Below are 17614 nucleotides of genomic sequence, written 5' to 3'. Positions count from 1 at the left end.
GTAAGGGCGGATTTCAGTAACATTTTAGAATGAGATGTATTGTGCTGGGCGGGGCCCAAGTGGTGACGTCTTTACGCTATTGGTTTAAAAACACATGGCGGAACCAGGAAGTTTCCCCTGATTGGCCCATTCGCCGGCCACTCAAAACAACTTCCCCATGACAACACAATCAGTGGTGCGGCAGCTTTGGCTGCATCGTCAATGTCACCCACCACCGGGAAAGATGTTTCTCCAAGGAATTTTGCCACTTTCCCCAATGGCTCCATTAAGGTAAAAACTTATTCTAGAACATCTCTCCTTGTTCTTACAAAACGGGCTGGTTTTACCGTTTTGACGGTGAATGGCTGCTTTCTCGAGGTGCTAACACTAAACAGTCAATGGACGCAAATAACAAACAGCACAGCATTTTGTACTTAGCTTTTAATTTGGATAAAACACTTTGAGAATGTATAGTTAATTTTATAGATGTCTCCTATTGTTGGTTGCTAGTATGACGTTTGACTTCAAATTGGTGCATCCCCTAACACGCTAATCCAAAGTAGTGTTTACTGTGATTTAGATGCTAGCTGGCTAACAGAGTTTGTCTTCAGCACCTGTTGCTCTCAGAAGGCTACAGCATCCACTAAAATATATTTATTTAATCTTTTTTTTTCCAGCCACCACAGTGATAGAAATACTTTTAGGAACAAAACTGCTAATCTTATGAATTTACAAAACATGTTTTTCTCATGGTCCTGATTAGTGTGGTGAAATACTACCTGTGTTATCCATCCATCCATCTTCCGCTTATCTGAGGTCAGGTCGCGGGCGCAGCAGCCTAAGCAGGAAGCCCAGACTTCCCTCTTCCCAGCCACTTCGTCCAGCTCTTCCTGGGGGATCCTGAGACGTTCCCAGGCCAGCCAGGAGAGATAGTCTTCCAAACGTGTCCTGGGTCTTCCCCGTGGCCTCTTACCGGTCGGAGGTGCCCGAAACACCTCCCTAAGGAAGCGTTCGGATGGCATCCTAACCAGATGCCCGAACCACCTCATCTGGCTCCTCTCGGTGTGGAGGAGCAGCGGCTTTACTTTGAGCTCCCAGATGACAGAGTTTCTCACCCTATCTCTAAGGCAGTGGTTCTCAAATGGGGGTACGCGTACCCCTGGGGGTACTTGAAGGTATGCCAAGGTGTACGTGAGATTTTTTTTTAAATATTCTAAAAATAGCAACAATTCAAAAATCCTTTATAAATATATTTATTGAATAATACTTCAACAAAATATTAATGTAAGTTCATAAACTGTGAAAAGGAATGCAACAATGCAATATTCAGGGTTGACAGCTAGATTATTGGTGGACATGTTCCATAAATATTGATGTTAAAGATTTTTTTTTTTTGTGAAGACATTTTTAGAATGAAGTTGATGAATCCAGATGGATCTCTATTACAATCCCCAAAGAGGCCACTTTAAGTTGATGATTACTTCTATGTGTAGAAATCTTTATTTAGAATTGAATCACTAGTTATTTTTATATCTTTTTTTCCAAATAGTTAAAAAAAGACCACTACAAATGAGCAATATTTTGCACTGTTATACAATTTAATAAATCAGAAACTGATGACATAGTGCTGTATTTTACTTCTTTATCTCTTTTTTTTCAACCAAAAATGCTTTGCTTTGATTAGGGGGTACTTAAATAAAAAAAAATATCAAAGGGGGTACATCACTAAAAAATGGTTGAGAACCACTGCTCTAAGGGAGAGCCCTGCCACCCGGCGGAGGAAACTCATTTCGGCCGCTTGTACCCGTGATCTTGTCCTTTCGGCCATGACCCAAAGCTCATGACCATAGGTGAGGATGGGAACGTAGATCGACCGGTAAATTGAGAGCTTTGCTTTCCGGCTCAGCTCCTTCACCACGAAGGATCGATACAGCGTCCGCATTACTGAAGACGCTGCACCTGTGTTAATTTTTCAAAATGGCAACAAATGACACTATTTTCGCGAACTTACTTTTGGAATAAACAATTGGTTTGGTGTGATTAACATAAGTATAAAGGCACAATATATCAATATGTTTGTAAAATCATGAGCAAAAAAAAAGGCATGAGGCTAATAGAAAAATAATTGTACCATATTTTAAAAGTACCCTATATTGCCCAATGTATTTGGCCACCCATCCAAATGATCAGAATCAGGTGTATAAAATCAAGCAATTACGCACGGAGACTGTTTTTCTACAAACATTTGTGAAAGAATGGGCCGCTCTCAGGAGCTCAGTGATTTCCAGCGTGGAACTGTCATAGGATGCCACCTGTGCAACAAATCCGGTCGTGAAATTCCCTCCCTCCTAAATATTCCAAAGTCGACTGTTTGCTTTATTATAAGAAATTGGAAGAGTTTGGGAACAACAGCAACTCAGCCTTGAAGTAAACTGACAGCGAGGGGTCAGCGGATGCTGAAGCGCATATTGCAAGGAGCTCGCCGACTTTCTGCATTGTCAGTTGCTACAGAGCTCCTAATTGATTGATTTATTGATTGAAACTTTTATTAGTAGATTGCACAGTACAGTACATATTCCATACAATTGACCACTAAATGGTAACACCCGAATAAGTTTTTCAACTTGTTTAAGTCGGGGTCCACATTAATCAATTCATGGTAAACTTTATGTGACCCTTCGATTAGCCTACGTACAGTACACAGAGAGCTTCATGGAATGGATTTTCATGGCCGATCAGCTAATCTAAGCCATACATTACCAATTCCAATGCAAAGAGTTGGATGCAGTGGTGCAAAGCACTTTGCCACTGGACTCTAGAGCAGTGGAGACATGTTCTCTGGAGTGATGAATCACGCTTTTCCATACAGCAAACTGATGGACGAGTCTGGGTTTGGAGGTTGCCAGGATAATGGTACATTTCGGACTGCATTGTGCCGAGTATGAAATTTGTTGGAGGAGGAATTATGGTGTGGAAGTGTTTTTCAGGAGTTGGGCTTGGCCCCTTAGTTCCAATGAAAGGAACTTTGGATCCTCCAGGATACCAAAACATTTTGGATAATTCCATCCTCCCAACATTGTGGGAACAGTTTGGAGCGGGCCCCATCCTCTTCCAACATGACTGTGCACCAGTGCACAAAGCAAGGTCCATAAAGACATGGATGACAGAGTCTGGTGTGGATGAACTTGACTGGCCTGCACAGAGTCCTGACCTGAACCCCAATAGAAACCTTTGGGATGAATTAGAACGGAGACTGAGAGCCAGGCCTACTCGACCAACATAAGTGTGTGACCTCACCGATGCGCTTTTGGAAGAATGATGGAAAATTCCTATAAACACACTCCACAACCTTGTGGACAGCCTTCCCAGAAGAGTTGAAGCTGTAATAGCGGCAAAAGGTGGACCGACATCATATTGAACCCTATGGGTTATGAATAGGATGGTTTTTCAAGTTCATATTTGAGTGAAGGCAGGTGGCCAAATACTTTTGGGAATATAGTGTCTGATATAGAATAATATGGCCTTACAATAATTTCCCCTAACAGACCGCTCGCCAAGAAATTCTGTAAATTAAGTATTTGGCATTTTCATATCGAATGATGCAAATTGCAGATCACCTGTCGAACAAATGTTTTTCGCCTGCCATTGTTTGAATTCCAACAGTTTTTGTTGCATGAATGGGATATATACAATACTGTTATTGAAAACTTTAAGACCATGATAATGTTCCGCTAACTTCACATATAAAACCTACAGTAAAACAGGCGCTGAGCCCTGTTTTTATTTTGGGAAAATAGTGAGAAATGTTGGAAGACCCCTGCTATGGATGGATAGCTATACAGTGCTGCTACGGTTAGTAATCTGTTCCAAAAGGTCAGATATAAACCGAATTGCATGAATAATTAAGAAATGTTTTCCATAAGAAATAATTTGCTGGTAAATAAAATTGATACCATCCAGACACCCCTAAATATTAACAATCACATTTTTTTCAGATAATAATTACAGTTGTTCCTTAACTTAAGAGCACTTTGCGTTCCACGACCGAGCTTGTAATTCAAAATACTTGTATCTCAAATCATATTGGTCCATTGAAATGAATTAAAATCAATTTATGCCGTCCTTGGCCCTCCTGAAATGCCACAATTTTAACATGTAACATGCCTTTTAAAAATACATTATTTTTTTAGATATTGTATGAAAAACAACACGATAGCATTTACCAAAAACGATTGTTTTATTTCACCTAGCGGAGCTGATTTTTTAAGTGTCTCCTACAGCCTGTTTCTCCATGGCGTAACAATAAAAACTAGGCAATCGTTTACGTTGCACACAGACAAATTTGAGGTCATCACAGTTGACAACAAGCGATACGAAAGTCCCTGTACCAAAGATAACGATCAACCATCCACTTTGTTAAATCAGGGCTAGACAGGACAAACTGAAACACGTCAAACACAGCATCTGCAGCTTCTCATAATTTTTATGGATAAATGTCCGCCGTTTAAACATTTTGCGGCTTCTTGTGGTGCTGCGTCAGCTGCTATCATGTTTTTAATGGTTTGTTTCTCCGATTTGGTCGTCCGCTTTGTCTCCTTTGCGCTAATTTTCTCAGTTCCAGTGTTGGAGACCAGAATTGTGTTTTCCTCTATGCGGCGCTGAAACGCGCATGCCTAATGCCTAATCAAAACATGTTCCCCTCTTGAGTAAACAACGCAGGGACAACGTGTAACAATGTAGTAACTCTTAATTGCTCAAATGGCAATGGCACAAATGGTGCATTTTGTTGCAAAAGCAAAATTATAGTCAAAAATTTGGGCAAACAAGAACCAAGATACCGCTGTACTTGAATCTTGGAGAGAAATAATATGATAAACTGTTCTTCATATTGTATATAATAGTGTAGCCTTAATTATATTGAATGTGCTTCATCTCATAGCTCATTGTGCCTAACTGTTGTATTTGTTTCCTTGTTTTATTTTTTGCCACATCTCCTAACCTTATGTTTTGTTTAGTGAAATGGCAAACGACAAATTTCTTCATTTTATAGGCAAGAAATTTCCTGTGAGATAGATAATTTAAGATATTTTTTGTGTTAATTCCCTACAGAAAATGCCAGAATTAGATGCTGAATACATTTACATATTTTTTGAGGCTACGAAGCCCGCCTTTCGGCAGCCGTTGATGTCCGACTGAATGAAATGTGATTTTTATGCTTTTGATGGTCAATCGGTCAGAGCACGTGGCTTATTATGCTTTGTGTTGTTTTTCTTGTTTGATGAAGACCTCTTTTGAAATGCATAATGTGGTTTTGAATTAACAAGATGTACAGTATGTATACTCCACTTGTAGTTTGAAGCTATATTAAACCTGTTGCATGCTGCACAGCAAAACAAAAAACGTAATGGATGGTGCAAACAGCCTAGGGCAGTGTATTCCAGTACAGTATCTGTTAGTTTCAAACAAAGGTGTGCAAGTTTGACACATTTCCTCTATGGATTTCAGAGGGGGCTCGCAGTATCCATTGTCGCACCATCATGCTCTTAAGCCTTGTTAACAGTGCATCTTAATTAAAACACCAGCCAGCTTTGTGTGGGAAAGGGGCGCCACCAGTTTTACGTCTATATTTACACAAGTGCAGTTAATAATCTTCTGAATGTATTCTCTTCGCATGCTTGCGGTTAAATTAGTGGAACGGGTCAGGGTGCAAGGCATGGACACAAAAATAGTGCGCTCCATTGAGGCAGTGAAAGCAAAGGTTGGGAAATACAGCGGCGCAAAAGACAGAAATGATACAACTGATGTCAAGATGGAAACATTGACTCATTTTTGATCCGCAGCTGCGGCGGAAGGGCTCTAGTGTTTTCCATCGTTGGAGTGTGTGTGAAGAGGCTGCTGATGCCAGCAGTGTGTTCGGCAGCAGAGTGCAAACCCTGCAAGATCCTCGGACAAATCATCAAATGTCTGGTGAGTAAGAACCCCACGCTTGGCTTTTTCCTAGCTGCGACTGGGGTCTGATGAATGGTGGACTGTTTGAACCATCACTAGTTGTCATTTTACTGCAGCTTCACCAGAAGGAAAGACTATCTGATAAAATAAAGCAAAATAATTCATCTGTATCTAGTTGCATTTTAACATTTCAACTTTGAAGCAAGTGAAAAATATAAGGTAATGCATGTTAACAGTAAAATGTAAACACATTAAAATAGCGGTGACCAACATGATTACAATTTGTGCTTCCAAGTTGCCTCACAACCTTTTTCTATATGCCTCAGCCAAACTTTTAGAAAATGCTAAATAACAACAGAATATCATATTTAAAGTGGAGGAAGGCAAATATACTGTCTTCTAAACACTCAGCAGCATTTATGACATTGACAGTAATACATCAAGTTGCAAAGTACAAATGTTAGGAATCCTTGCAACAAAGTTTTTGCACCTTCTGAAAGTTATGACTGAGACAAAACACAGATCACTTTTCCCCTCTATGTTGCTTCTTACCTCTTTGTATTATTACATTATTGACCCAAAGAAGACTGTGTTGCTGGGTTGAAATCATGTGACCTTAAAGTCACCCCCGGGTATCAGGCAATGGTCTAAAGTCCCATTAGGCTATTGTTTATTTACCTGCATCACTGCAAATTTGGGCGTCTTTTAGAAGGTTTAGAGGCAAATGATAACACAAAATATTTCAAATAGGATTGAGTGGACTTATACACGCATAATAAAAATGATTTTTGAAAGATTTAAATCATTCATCACCAAGGCATTACTGCTCACCTATACCTCACTTCCTTCAACACTTACAAGGATTTAAAGGAGAAAAGATTGAAGGCACATAATGTCTTTAGATCATTTACAAATTAAGCATTAATCCGTCAAAGACAACATTGAAGTAAGTAACATATTGGATTGTAATAAAACAATTGACTGCAGTAGTGCTGTAATCGTGACTTTTGCAGTTGATTTTTGCTGCTAATTTTAGTCTAATCTACAATTCATGTCTGCATTTGTTTTTATGGTGATCATATTTTGTCTCATTGTTTTGTTATAGATCTCTTTGTTGTTCAGCATAAATGTTTGCTAGCGATATCACGATTCAGTATATGCTGTTGAGCCTACGAGAGATTTATCCATCGAGTTTATTAATACTATTGAATTTTATTGCTGCTAACAAATAGCACCATATAATGGGGTCACCGGTGTCGAATGAAACACTTCACTTTTCTGTTCAACAACGACAACTGAGATTTTAGTTCCTGTTATGAAACAACAAAAATATGATAGATTGAGCCGACAATCACAATATTTATTTACAAGGACTAAACATTTTGTTAGTTAATTTGCACAACCAGGTCTTTGTAGTTATATTTAGGCATAGCAAAAGAACTTAAACCAATGCAATCTATCGTGTTTTCTTTACGTTTCGTTCTGCTTTTAAACACTACTAGTACCTAATAGAGAAACACAGAACGTTTGTCAAACAAATCAAATGTTCAAAGAAACATTTTCCAAAGTGATCGCTGCAAACACTGACATGGTTCGATGGTATTTCAGAAGATGATGAAAATAATGTTTTTTTAGAGCCATTTTCTACGACACACGTGACTTTCGTTTTTTCACAAGATTGTTACCTTTATGAACGACTTCTTTCATGACTATATGAAATCTTTCTCCTACATCTCTATTTGAACGATTTGGACACTCAAGAACAGGACAGCTTTACGGCATTTTCTGCTCAAACTCTACACTCACTCTCACTTGTTTTAATGCTACGCTCAAGCTGCCCGACCATCGTGTGAAATAAGCTGCAAAGAAGAAAAATGGACGTGACGTTCCGCCAAACTGTGTTAAAGCTTCTCTTCTTGACACACACACACACACACACACACACACACACACACACACACACACACACACACACACACACACACACACACACACACACACACACACACACACACACACAAAGAGTCCAGCCTCCCTCGAGAGGACTGGTTCCAGAGCCCTTGCCGTGCGTTGATGTGAGTCCGACAAGAACTTCTCCACCTCGTGCCCTAGCTCAGGCCCCTTTCCCGCCAGAGCGAGCTTCGTTAGCCGAGGATCGGACTGCCAGGGATCCTGTCTTCGGGTGCCGCTCAGCTCACATTGCATCTGACCTCTATACCTACTCCTATGAGTGGTGAGCACATTGGAGGGGGGACCCATGTTGCCTTTTTGGGCAGGCCCCATGGGGATGGGCCCGGTCACAAGGCGCTCGCCATCAAGCCCCACCTCAAAAGGGGACCCCGGTGACCCACGTCCGGAGAGGAGAATCTTGATCCTTAATTGCGACTTTCCATTGAGGTCTTCAAGCTGCTCTTTGTATGGTCCCTGACCCAGGACCTGTTTGTCTTGGGGCACCCTACCATGGGGAATAGAAGCCCCCAGACAACATAGCTCCTAGGATCAATGAGACACTCAAACTCCTCTACCAGACAAGGTGGCAGCTCAGGAGAGGACACCAGTCATTTTTAAAATACGTTTAATTGTGACAAATATAGACATACATTTTTTTTAATCTGTTCCCTTATAAAACACTCCTGGTGACAAATCCTAGCTATTGGCAGTGTTCTTAAAAATGTTATTTTAAGCTAGTGGCATGCAGAAGATTTAAATTGTACTTTTTTTTTTTTTTAAATCTACAAATGCGTTTTAAACGCCCATTTAGTAAAGTTAATCCTTACGTTTTTTGTAGCAGTTCTCTTACACGCCTCATTAAAATAGAATGACAAGCGCAGTGGTGCCATAGGTTTAAATACTCCACAGTGCTGATAGTTTGTGTCTGCGTGTTTTAATCCATCAATCTGCTGACACTGGTATTTAACACAAGGTTAAATGCAGCTCTTTACAAGTGCAAACACTGCACTGTGTGCTCTCTTTCTTGACACACTCCTTAATGGGTGCTGCTCCAGTCTGACATAAAGGTAAACACGCTGTGTCAGTCTCCATCACCAAGCAACCTCCATCACCAAGCACAGGGAAATCTAAGAGACACTACTGCTCATCTACACGCACTCAGTGCAGACCTATTTGACATCATCATTGGGAAATTGCATCCGTCAGGACAAACAAATCATGTTGTCCTCTTAGGTCTTTTTATACTTACATCCATTTGTGTGGGAAAGGGGCGCCACCACTTTTACGTCTATATTTACACAAGTGCACTTAATAAGCTTCTGAATGCATGTAAAGCCTGGTTTCCTCTTTGCATGTCCTTGGAGGTTGCCTGAGATCAATGCTGATATATTCAGCAAGGTGTTTGATGCACTGCTTTGATTCACTGGCACAGTCTTAACTTAACCTAGGCTCATTTTAATATGAAGATGAATATTGTTTACTCAGGTGTACTGACACCAGCTGTTCATATCACTGTTGGTAGCAAAGAACACGTTTTTTTTTTTAAATGACACCCAAATTCAACATGGGCTGAAAATATTGTATGTTGGTCCACTTATCCATTAATTTATTTTAAAATAACCATCTACACAACAAACAAAAGGCATCTCCAAAAGAGGTGGACATTTTTGGGCACCTCACGATTTGATTAGATTCTGACGTGTGTTTTATCTAAAAATGAATTATTATTAAAGTAAAAAAAATAAAAATGTTTTTAATTATCATTATTTTTTTAAATCGATTCTTGAAAAGTATAAATTGATTTAGAACCAAAATAAATAAAAATACACAATTTGACTAACTAGGAAACTAAGAAACTTAAAAAATATATATATTTTGTGCAACTGAAAAGGAGCATGAAGAAGCAAAAGCTTATAATTTCCTGCCCCATTACTCAGCTTTAATAATCAGATTCTTTATCAACAATACAATACATAATGACCGTTTATAACAATAATTACAGCACACATGTATTGAATATAATTACATCCATGCACACTCATTACTCACACTAATTAACCCACTCATCATTTCATCAAATGTATTTTACATAAATACATAGCACCCTTACAATATTTAATGTTCCCCCTCTTTGTTGTACCTATCCAAAACACATTTTTCATATATTTTTCATGAAATTGTAGGATCGTATTGCTTTGTTTGATTTAACATTTCTGTCAACTACTACGTAAGTTTTAATGTCTTGCAACAAGAGTCGCGTAATGCATTCCACCCCCATTTTGCCGAGTATGCAAATATTTGCAGCCCACCTAGTGAGCTGCCGAAACAGGCTGTGGAAATTATTGAAAAGAAAGCAAAGTGGAATAGACTCGAGAGTGATGTTTACTGCAGAAAACTAATTAAGTGTTGTAAATCAAGACAGGCATACAAATACATTTAAAGGAGAACAGCCCTTTTTAAAAAATTTTCACAATCATTATGAAAGACATGATGATAATTGGATTTTATTTTTTATGCCTTCTAATTATAAAATAAATGCGATCAAAAGTCTGCTTACATCGGTGCCTGTGGGAGGCCCTCTATTTCGCCTATAAAATCCAACTAATAGCAATTCAAAAAGTGCCAACAATACTGCAATTACACTTTGTGACTTGAATATTAACCAAGTATTAGTTTTATTGTCTACAATGAGGTGGCAACTTGTCCAGGGTGTACCCTGTCTTCCGCCCGAATGCAACTGAGATAGGCTCCAGCGACCCCAAAAAGGGAGAAGCGGTAGAAAATGGATGGATGGATAGATAGTGTTATTGTTATTCTAAGTGCTAATGCAGACAAACTATTTATAGCGGCGCCGTGATCACAAGCTTATTTACAATTTTGACATGATCAGCTGGTGAAGTGTTTCGACCATTTCTTGATCCCTGGAAGTTTATTGTAGATCCTAAATCATGCATCTCACCAGGATAGAAGAAGGCTGTGGATGTGTTCTGGCAAGTTGATAACTTCAACAGCCGATTAGGACCCGGAAATGGCAAAAATGATAAGAAAAGACGCTTGGTTGAGCCCCCCTTTTCTTTGCGAGGATTATGAGTTATTCTTCATTTAAATGGGAGTATATGAACATCCGAGGAGTCTGCATTCTAATGACAGCAGACGTTGCACAGTAAGTGTTATTCTATTATATTTGTTGGCTCTCATGAAGTCTGCAGTGAGTAGTAATCAGTGATGTTGTTAGGGGGGAAAAAGCGCACATATTAAATGTTATAAATGTGTCTGTTATTACATTACATTTATATATACATCATTTATATAAAACCTTAAGGGAGGTTTGGAGTTTTTAAGGCTATTATCGGCAGAATAGAGCGGCTCCCCTAAGCTACATTGTAAGCGGACTTTTGATCACATTTATTTAATAATTAGAATGTACAAAAAAAAACATCCATTTTCATGTCTTTCATAATGATTGTGACCAAGAGGCAAAATTCAAAAGAGGGTGGTTCCCCTTTAAGATAAGATTTCTGGTTGTTCTTTGAGATTTAAAAGCACACAGATGACATTTCGCAAGAAGGGATCATTTGATTTGAAGAATAATAATTTAATTCCCTGTCATCACCATAGATGTTATTTTTGTTGTGCATGCAGATGGTGCTATACTGTGTAATTGTCACCTAAATATAGATTACCGCACACCTCACACCATCACACACTAGCACACAAGGACTGTCTGGTGAGTTGGGGCGGGGCTTTGATGAGGATGTGTGTCTTGTTGATTCCGCCTCTCATAGCAACCTTAGCCTGCACTGGACGTGTACGGACATGTAAAGTGCACTTTCACATGACACAATCCTCTATTTTACCATTTTACTTCTGCTCACTAACCATGACAGATGTGTGGATTACAAACCGATTGAATGACACATTCTATGCTAAGATTTATTGCAGATTACGGCAATTAATCGTCTGCACCCTGACACTATCGTCTGTTCCACCTCCCTCCTCCCACCAGCCCAGCCCCTCTCAACCCTCCTCTTCAATCTGTGTTCTATTTAAACCTTAGCCACTCAAATGAGCCCATTTTTAGGCTGCACTGACCTCTTGAGTAAAAAGCTCACAGTGTGAATGACTCTCATAAATCGCGCTCTCACCCATCTGCAGCTTCTTCGCTGATGCAGCAAATGAGGGGAACGTCTTCCATCGACGGTTCAAGATTATAAATGCTTGGAAATTACTTTTTTTGGTTGATGCGAGATGGGCCGAAATCTCAGGAGTTTTTGACCATTTTTGTTTAAATAAATATAATTATTTTTATGATGGTCAACAGGAGAAGTGGCTCATATACTTTGAGGTGAGTCGAATGTCTTTTAAACAGGTGGTGTTGATATTTTGAATTTGGATAAAAATGATTCTTTATATTAAATATAAATATTTTTTGCAGTCCACCACCAGACGTCGTCATGAGATAAGCCCCCCCACCCGACCCCGGTCCACCCTGGGTGTCCCTTCTCAGGATGACCGCCGTATGCCCCTCAGAGAGCAGCCCGGAGGAGGCCGTGGCAACGGGAGTCACAGTGGACAGTTCCGTTTCTGGGGTCAACACTGGGGAGTCGAACGAAGACTCTGCAGCAGGATCCGTGGAGCACACAGCTGGGGTCGCTTACGGTCAGAGGTACACGCACTGCAGCACCCAGGACAGCTGCGACATCAACACGGATGATGAAGGGGCAACCATACGCCGCCTCACTCCGCTGGAGAGGCTCAACTTGGACATGTGCCAGGATGAAAGGTGGCGCTCCAAATATTATTCAATACATGACTTCACTACATTTGTGTCATTTTGTTTTTATTTTTGACTAGGGTGGTCCGTGAAATTACAGTGGGCAGAAGGATCAGCTTTTACAAAATTCGAGGAGAGATCGGCTGTGGAAATTTCTCTCATGTCAAACTTGGAATACATGCACTCACCAAAGGTATCATAGCGCCTGGTAACTTTTAAATGCTTTTTTAATTACCATAAATTGTGCAAAATGTGCTAAATATTTGATTTCGGGAGTTAAAATACGACAAAGGGGCCAATTAAATGTTCAAAGTTTTTGCTCTTAATTTTTTTTGATAAGAGCGTAATCCCATTGTTTACAATATTCAACTTTTTGACCATTTTTCACCGCTCATCATTTTTTTCATTGTTTGTAAGCTATTTAATCATCAAAATGATGAAAAATACATACTTGACTTATTTGCTTGTGTTCAGTTGATCTACTAAATATAGGAGTTTTACTTTTCAGATGAACTACTGAAATAAATTTAGCTTTCAAAAATGTTGTAATTTATTGGGAAGCGTTAATAAGTTAACCACTGTTAACAGTAATACAAAAACAATAAAACAGTCTTCTGACAAATGACAATGGACTAATGTGAAGGGGTTTTGATACTTTCACACACAATTAAATATTTGGCCATTTTTACTTGTTATAAGTGTAAAATAATTTTGTACTGTAGCGTAAAAAAACAATATACTTTGATGCTGTGGTGAGTCATTTACTAATTTCTTCTTTTTGGGCCTTGTGCCACACAAAGCTAAAGCAGATTGTATGGGTGGTTTATCTGTTAATGCTTTTACACACCTTTTCCAAATTTACCAATTTGACTGAAGAGGCTCTGATGTAATCAAAAAAAGAACTAAACAGAGTTGGAACACCAAAGATGTCCTTTTGAGGCACTTAAAAATCATTAAATAGGTGTTAGTATGATTGAGCCTCATGACTATCGGTCTGCAGATCTTAAATAGAGATTGATTAGACATCTCCAGTTTCTTCACTGACATGCCTTATTAAAGCTAAATACTGTTGCTTTTTCTTGTCCATGCTTTGTGTTTATGGGCACATTTTTTTTTGGTTTCAAGAATACCTGATGTATTTTGAAGTCCTGTTGACTGCTCCACCACGCTGACAGGGAGTGAAACGCATTTGTGAATAAGGCGTACAGACGCAGAATTATCATTTCAACACCATTTTGCCTGAGGGAGTGTTTTTGTACATCCAATAATCATGACGTCTATTGTGCAAATCCTTTATGCAGTACAAGAAATGAATTTTCACATTTTGACCCCTTTTTCTCTGCAACAACCAGACAAAGTGGCCATAAAGATCCTGGACAAAACCAAACTAGATCAAAAGACCCAGCGGCTGCTTTCCAGAGAAATTTCCAGCATGGAGAAGCTCCATCACCCCAACATCATACGCCTCTATGAGGTTTGCCTCCTACACACACACTCCTTCAGAATTAGTGATGCATCAGAACGCTGTACTCATTTGCCCCTTTTCCACACCCCTCCTTTTTAAATCCTAAGGTGGTGGAGACGTTGTCACGGTTACATCTAGTTTTGGAGTACGCGGGTGGAGGGGAACTCTACAGCAAAATAACCACCGAAGGGAAACTTTCTGACCCGGACAGCAAAGTTGTCTTTTCTCAGATCCTCTCTGCCGTAAAACACATGGTCAGTATTATTTGTTCTCATTTACATAACATTTCCAAAGGAAACTTCCTCCTCCATTTTTTCAGCATACGCATTCGCTACTCACATCAGCCAAGCATGAAGGGGAGCGCTTAGTGTAGTGCCTGCAGGGTTACGTAAACACCAACTTCCATTCAACTTTGTGGATGGGTGATGGTGTTTTGTTTATGTTTCCCTCGTTCCGGAAGGCAAATGGTCCAATCCTGTCAGTTAAATCCTTAAACCAGAAAATTTGATTAAATACTGTGCTCCATATTTTGTCCATTGTTTTTTATCTTGCCCAATAAGTTTGAGGCAGTAGGGTAGTTCACCTCTGCTCTGCAGTCAAAATGGCGGGCTCTGAGCAGAATCCAGCAGGGTTAACCATATCCAGTAGATGGTGCTGTGGCAGGAAGGAAGCCCATTGACAAAATAGCTATAATTGTATACAGTATTCAAGAGTTTTTATTATCAATTCATAACATGTCAAAGATGCACAGAGCATCAAGATTTACTTTTTCTCTCTCCGCGATGTGATCACAATATAGTAACTAATTTATAATATATGTATATATATATATATATATATATATATATATATATATATATATATATAGACATACAGTATACAGAATATTTTTAAATGTTAACAAGGTTCACAAGCATATAAAATATGTACATTATAGCTAGATGCATAGCTGTGCAAAACACTCATTGTGCAAATTTATGAGGTAAAACAAATATTCAACATGTTCATGACGTATAAAGTGCATATTGATATGAATATAAAAGTTCAATGTCCGGTTTATGTGGGCAGAGGACAGAGTGGGAAGGCAGGTTTTTTTGTGTGAGGTTTAAGGGTCAAATGGTGGCCAAGTGTGAGTTGTCCGAAGTTGTACAAACCCCGTTTCCATATGAGTTGGGAAATTGTGTTAAATGTAAATATCAACGGAATACATCCATCCATCCATTTTTTACCGCTTATTCCCTTTCGGGGTCGCGGGGGGCGCTGGCGCCTATCTCAGCTACAATCGGAATACAATGATTCGCAAATCTTTTTCAACCCATATTCAGCTGAATATGCTACAAAAACAACATGTTTGTGTTCAAAGTCATAAACTTTATTTTTTTTTGCAAATAATAATTAACTTAGAATTTCATGGCTAAACACGTGCCAAAGTAGTTGAGCAAGGGCATGTTCACCACTGTGTTACATCACCTTTTCTTTTAACAACACTCAATAAACGTTGGGAACTGAGGAAACTAATTGTTGTGTTACTTTGAAAGTAGAATTCTTTCCCATTCTTGTTTTATGTAGAGCTTCAGTCGTTCTACAGTCCGGGGTCTCCGTTGTCGTATTTTACTCTTCATAATGTGCCACACATTTTCGATGGGAGACAGGTCTGGACTGCAGGCTGGCCAGGAAAGTACCCGCACTCTTTTACTACGAAGCAACGCGGTTGCAACACGTGGCTTGGCATTGTCTTGCTGAAATAAGCAGGGGCGTCCATGATGACGTTGCTTGGATGACAACATATGTTGCTCCAAAACCTGTATGGACCTTTCAGCATTAATAGTGCCTTCACAGATGTGTAAGTTACCTATGCTTTGGGCACTAATACACCCCCATACCATCACAGATGCTGGCTTTTGAACTTTGCGCCTATAACATTCCGGATGGTTATCTTCCTCTTTGTTCTGGAGGACACCACGTCCTCCGTTTCCAAATATAATTTGAAATGTGGACTCGTCAGACCACAGAACACCTTTCCACTTTACATCAGTCCATCTTAGGTGAGCTCTGGCCCAGCCAAGCCGGTGGCATTTCAGGGTGCTGTTGATAAATGGGTTTGGCTTTGCATAGTAGAGTTTTAACTTGCACTTACAGATGTATCGACCAATTGTAGTTACTGGCAGTGGTTTTATGAAGTATTCCTGAGCCCATGTGGTGATATCCTTTACACACTGATGTCGGTTTTTGATACAGTACCGCCTGAGGGGTCAAAGGTCTGTAATATCATCGCTTACCTGCAGTGATTTCTCCAGATTCTCTGAACCTTTTGATGATTTTACGGACCGTAGATGGTAAAATCCCTAAATTCCTTGCAATAGCTCGTTGAGAAATGTTGTTCTAGAACTGTTCGACAATTTGCTTACAAAGTGGTGACCCTCACCCCATCCTTGTTTGTGAAATACTTAGCATTTCATGGAAGCTTCTTTTATACACAATCATGGCACCCAGCTGTTCCCAATTAGCCTGCACACCTGTGGGATGTTCCATATAAGTGTTTGATGAGCATTCCTCAACTTTATCAGTATTTATTGCCACCTTTCCCAACTTCTTTGTTAAATGTAGCTGGCATCAAATTCTAAAGTTAATGATTATTTGCAACAAAAAAAAAGTTAATCAGTTTGAACATAAAATATGTTGTCTTTGTAGCATATTCAACTGAATATGGGTTGAAAATGATTAGCAAATCATTGTATTCCGTTTATATTTACATCCAACACAATTTCCCAACTCATATGGAAACGGGGTTTGCAGTTGCTGGGGTAGGTGAGTGAAGAAGGGCTGGGAGAGAGTTTATTTAACATCCAGGTTATATTGATGTTACACTTTAATGGCGGAGAAGATATGTAACTAAGAAAGGAAATGGATTAAACATCGCCTTATATATGCTGCACAGGACTGGTTCTCAGTGTTTTCGTCAGCTACTCCTAAAATTAAGCAGACATTCTGGATCTGGACTTGATATATGAGCTGTTCAGAGTCTCCTTGTTCTACCCCAGCATGAAAACCACATTATCCACCGCGACCTGAAGGCAGAAAACGTCTTCTACACCAGCAGCTCTTGCGTCAAGGTCGGCGACTTCGGCTTCAGCACGTTAAGCCAACAGGACGAGATGCTCAACACGTTCTGCGGCTCCCCGCCGTACGCCGCGCCTGAGCTCTTCCGCGACGAGAACTACGTGGGCGTCTTTGTGGACATCTGGGCGCTAGGAGTGATGCTGTTCTTCATGGTGACCGGCACCATGCCGTTCAGGGCAGACACCGTGGCCAAACTGAAGCGATGCATTCTGGACGGGGCCTACACTCTGCCCTCCTGGCTGCCCGACGCCTGCCAGAAGCTGATCCGGGGAATACTCGAGCCTGTACCGTCCAACCGCTTCTCTGTAGAGCAGATGATGGGCGGTGACTGGCTGCGTCTAGTGGACTTCCCACGGCCTATGCAGCCCTTTAAGCTG

At 40.0% G+C, this 17614-nt stretch overlaps 1 protein-coding gene across 1 annotated transcript in view; it reads left to right on the top strand.

The window, feature by feature from the left end:
* The first annotated feature begins 155 nt into the window (after nucleotides 1-155).
* The window catches only part of nim1ka (NIM1 serine/threonine protein kinase a), an 18222-nt gene continuing 763 nt past the window's right edge, over nucleotides 156-17614 (top strand). The window contains exons 1-8 of the mRNA XM_061900277.1: nucleotides 156-270; nucleotides 5820-5946; nucleotides 12034-12223; nucleotides 12314-12661; nucleotides 12733-12845; nucleotides 14005-14126; nucleotides 14225-14371; nucleotides 17159-17614. The exon at nucleotides 17159-17614 is cut by the window's right edge and continues 763 nt beyond it. Of these exons, the coding sequence (XP_061756261.1) occupies nucleotides 12387-12661; nucleotides 12733-12845; nucleotides 14005-14126; nucleotides 14225-14371; nucleotides 17159-17614 (1113 nt within the window). The 5' untranslated portion in view covers nucleotides 156-270; nucleotides 5820-5946; nucleotides 12034-12223; nucleotides 12314-12386. The remainder of the gene's footprint in view (nucleotides 271-5819; nucleotides 5947-12033; nucleotides 12224-12313; nucleotides 12662-12732; nucleotides 12846-14004; nucleotides 14127-14224; nucleotides 14372-17158) is intronic.

The sequence above is a fragment of the Nerophis ophidion genome, linkage group LG01 (genome assembly GCF_033978795.1).
Source record: "Nerophis ophidion isolate RoL-2023_Sa linkage group LG01, RoL_Noph_v1.0, whole genome shotgun sequence".
Lineage (NCBI taxonomy): Eukaryota > Metazoa > Chordata > Actinopteri > Syngnathiformes > Syngnathidae > Nerophis > Nerophis ophidion.
The sequence above is the reverse complement of the archived record's forward strand: the minus strand, read 5'-3'. Positions and strand labels throughout refer to the sequence as shown.